This window comes from Halyomorpha halys, unplaced genomic scaffold (genome assembly GCF_000696795.3).
Source record: "Halyomorpha halys isolate HHAL.00 unplaced genomic scaffold, Hhal_1.1 Scaffold1355.1, whole genome shotgun sequence".
Classification (NCBI taxonomy): Eukaryota; Metazoa; Arthropoda; class Insecta; order Hemiptera; family Pentatomidae; genus Halyomorpha; species Halyomorpha halys.
The window spans coordinates 204,036-207,354 of record NW_027105728.1 but is presented as its reverse complement, the minus strand read 5'-3'; the positions used below and the strand labels follow the sequence as shown (position 1 = coordinate 207,354).

The window sequence follows — 3,319 nt, the reverse complement described above, 5'->3', positions numbered from 1 at the left end:
TTTTGAGTTGTAAAGAAGTTTAAGTAGTTAAGTATAAATCACATGATCATAAAAAATAACATGATATTGTCCAGTTAGTAGTAAAAGAGATTAATTAATATTATTTAACTTTTGCCACTAACCCAACGATATTAAATATTTTAGAAATTGAGGTAAATGAAACAAACAACATACATTAAAAAAAAAACTTATTTATTATTGTTACTCAATTGACATTACAAACTATGTACATATATACAATTTAATATTACCTCTAATACTCATAAATCTGTTACATAAAACATATTTTTTAGATCATTAGAAATTTAAACAAAATAAATTTTGAGTAAAAAATCAAAAAATCAATAACAAACATTATAAATCATTAAATATACTATATTTGCACAGCCCTTGATTAGTTTTTGAAAGCCCACTTGTCAAATCGAGATAGGCGCAGGTTAGGCCATAGGTTCTGGCTGTATTTACCTATTGGAGGTTGGTATGTGTGCTGTCCATCTTCTCCTTTTAACATCTTTTCTGCTCTGTTACTGTTAGCTGATGTGGCTTTTCTCTTGGCAGGGAAATTTTCAGTCGATAGCCAAGATAGAACTATGGAAGATTTCTGACTCGGAGGATTGTGGAAGAAGTCTTTGATCAATATATTGATGTTTGAAATGGTTTTTAATGCCACAATTTTAACCCTATCCTCATCATCTTTTTTCTTTTTTTTATGAACATCTTCTAATGTTTTAACCTAGGCTTGTGAAACTCTAAAGAAATATAAAAGTCTCATTCTAAAATCCTTCAACTTGTCAGTCTTATCGGAGAAATAAGAAGGAGATGTTCGCATCATGTGGTGCATTGTATACAGAAGGCATTCAACGGAAGAGAATTGTAACCTTTTATAAACATCTTGTTCATCTTCAGAAGGACAAGGTAGAAACTCTGTCAATATTGTAAAAACTTCATCTATTAAATCATCAATATCCTTCAAGTCTTTCGAATAGGTTGCTATTTCTGCTAATAATTTCAGTAATGCTATGGCACTCCCTGATCCATCCTTAGCACCAGTAATGGACATGAATTTAGGCAAAACTTCTTTACAGAAAAATACTAAGTATTTATTAGAATTAATATCAGAAGTAAAAAGAGTTTTAGCAGTAATTGCAAAAGTTATGAACCTTTTCAAGCTATACCTCTCATCAACTATAAGAATAGATTTGTCAGCTTCTAAATAACTAAGTACAATTTCTAATATTAATTTTCTACCAACTGTATTTTTACCTAAACGAGTCCAGAGCAATAGACCAAATAGTAAAGGAATCTCTTCTGATGTAGCATCTTGAAATGTTTCTTTGATTTCTGCAATAAAAACATCTTGAACATCAGGAGAAAAGGTACTGGAAGGAAGACGTCGAACCCTTGTGGCCAAAAACTTAATAGTTTTTTCTCTTACTTTATCATCACCATTTTTAATCTGGTTAAATACACCCTTTAGAGCAGATACAGGATCAGACTTAATAACAGTGATCAAAGATTCTCTCACTATTGAAACTTCACCCGAATCAGTTGCTTGAAGTAACTGAGCTAAAATATCAGCAATGCGCTTTGTATATTGTTTTAATTCGCGGCACAACTGTGGTAATCCTTTGATTGCTTCTTTCCTTATAGCAACATCATTGTCTTCACATAAATCAAAGTAAGCTTCAAGAGCCATCTTTGCAAGTTGTGGGTAATGTGGAAAGAACTTTGGAATAAACTGGCATACTAACTTTTTTTCTTTAGCATTACCTTGTGTAGAAGCCAAGATCGTTCGGTAAACTTCTTCATGTTGACTGGGATCTTTAGACTCCGCTAATATTTCATACTGAATGTATAACTTTTCAATTTTGTCACTATCCATTGTTTATGCTGAAAGTAATACTCAATACACAATAAAATAAGTTCCAATCACTCTGTTAACGCACTACGCATTACCAAAAAATATATTGATACACAAAGTGTAGAAATTCTTGGTAATAAGAAGCTCGATGTGAACAAAGAACGATGCAACAAACAAACGACCAGCACGGTAGGCTGCAGGAACTAAACTAACATACAGAAGAACGGCTTGAGGTTACAGTAGGTTATACCGCCATGTTAGCGTTGTTGCCAATATAGTTACTAATGAAAATATGATAAATTGTTTTATAAATTTAAAATTATTTCACATGTTTTTTATAATAAAAAGTATTATTATAATTTAATTTCTAAATTTTAAATAAACCCTATAAGTTTTATTTAAAGCCGTAAAAAAAAAAAAAATGAAAATGCAATTGAGTTACAACCCCTATCTAATTATTTAGAATAAAAATAATTACGCATTTATTATAATTCGTTTATTGATAATTACTTTACTAGTTTAGACGTATGAAAATAAATACGTCGTTTAAGTTATAGATTGAAGTGCCTGTATTATTTTTTAACAACAGTAGTAAATCCTACACTTCTTTTGGTTTTGACCATGTTATTGTCACTCAATGAATCATCATGTTTTTCTTTTTCAATTATTGTTCATTACTCGAAATTGCGAAATGTATTTTTTAAAATTAATTTCCTTAGTTTGCTTTTTAATTTACAAAAAAATTAATATTCTATGAAACGTTTTGTATGTATTCAATTCTGAAATGATATTATAAATATGATTTAATCTTATACAGATCTTTATTTAATAGAAAAAAAGTATAACTTTAATTAATAGATAATAATGCATAATAAATAAATAAATGAAATAATGTTATTTAGTAGATGAATTTATATTGTGGTGTATGTAGACTTTTTTACTAACTGTGAATTGAATAGGGGCTGGAATTTAGAGGGGGTGATTGTTTTGTTGTTTGGTAGTCAGGAAGGTTGCCGTACTGCTACAAGTTTATGATAAAAAATTCTTTCTACTTCTTTCTTTTCCTACTCACTGCTAAATTTTATATATTTTCCAACAAATGAGGGACAAAATGGGAAGAACAAATAGTTTTTTGACTAAGTTCAAAGTTTTTTAATTTGTAGCAGTACTGCAACCTTCCTGACTACCAAACAACAAAACAATCATAGCCTCCTATAAATTCCAACCCCTATTCAATTTTTGATTTAGAATATAGGTGGTCTAGTAAATTATGCACCCACTGAGGACAGCTGAGTAGAATGGTATTTAGAGGGGGTGATTGTTTTGTTGTTTGGTAGTCAGGAAGGTTGCCATACAGCTACAAGCTAATGATAAAAAATTCTTTTTTCTTCTTTCTATTCCTACTCACTGCTAAATTTTATATATTTTCCAACAAATGAGGGACAAAATGGGAAGAAC

The 3,319-nt window shown here is 30.0% G+C and overlaps 2 protein-coding genes across 2 annotated transcripts in view; one reads left to right on the top strand and one right to left on the bottom strand.

Annotated features, from left to right (window-relative positions):
- The window catches only part of DCX-EMAP (Doublecortin-domain-containing echinoderm-microtubule-associated protein), a 149,857-nt gene that overhangs the window by 66,070 nt on the left and 80,468 nt on the right, over positions 1-3,319 (top strand). The gene's annotated exons all lie outside the window — the stretch shown is intronic.
- On the bottom strand, positions 172-2,163 carry cass (cassowary). Its single transcript, XM_014434362.3, has one exon. The coding sequence runs from the start codon at positions 1,880-1,882 to the stop codon at positions 734-736; it is 1,149 nt and encodes a 382-aa protein (XP_014289848.3). The 5' UTR covers positions 1,883-2,163; the 3' UTR covers positions 172-733.

Bases quoted from the DNA above. Each gene is read 5' to 3' on its own strand.
- cass (XM_014434362.3), bottom strand. From the start codon at position 1,882: ATGGATAGTGACAAAATTGAAAAGTTATACATTCAGTATGAAATATTA.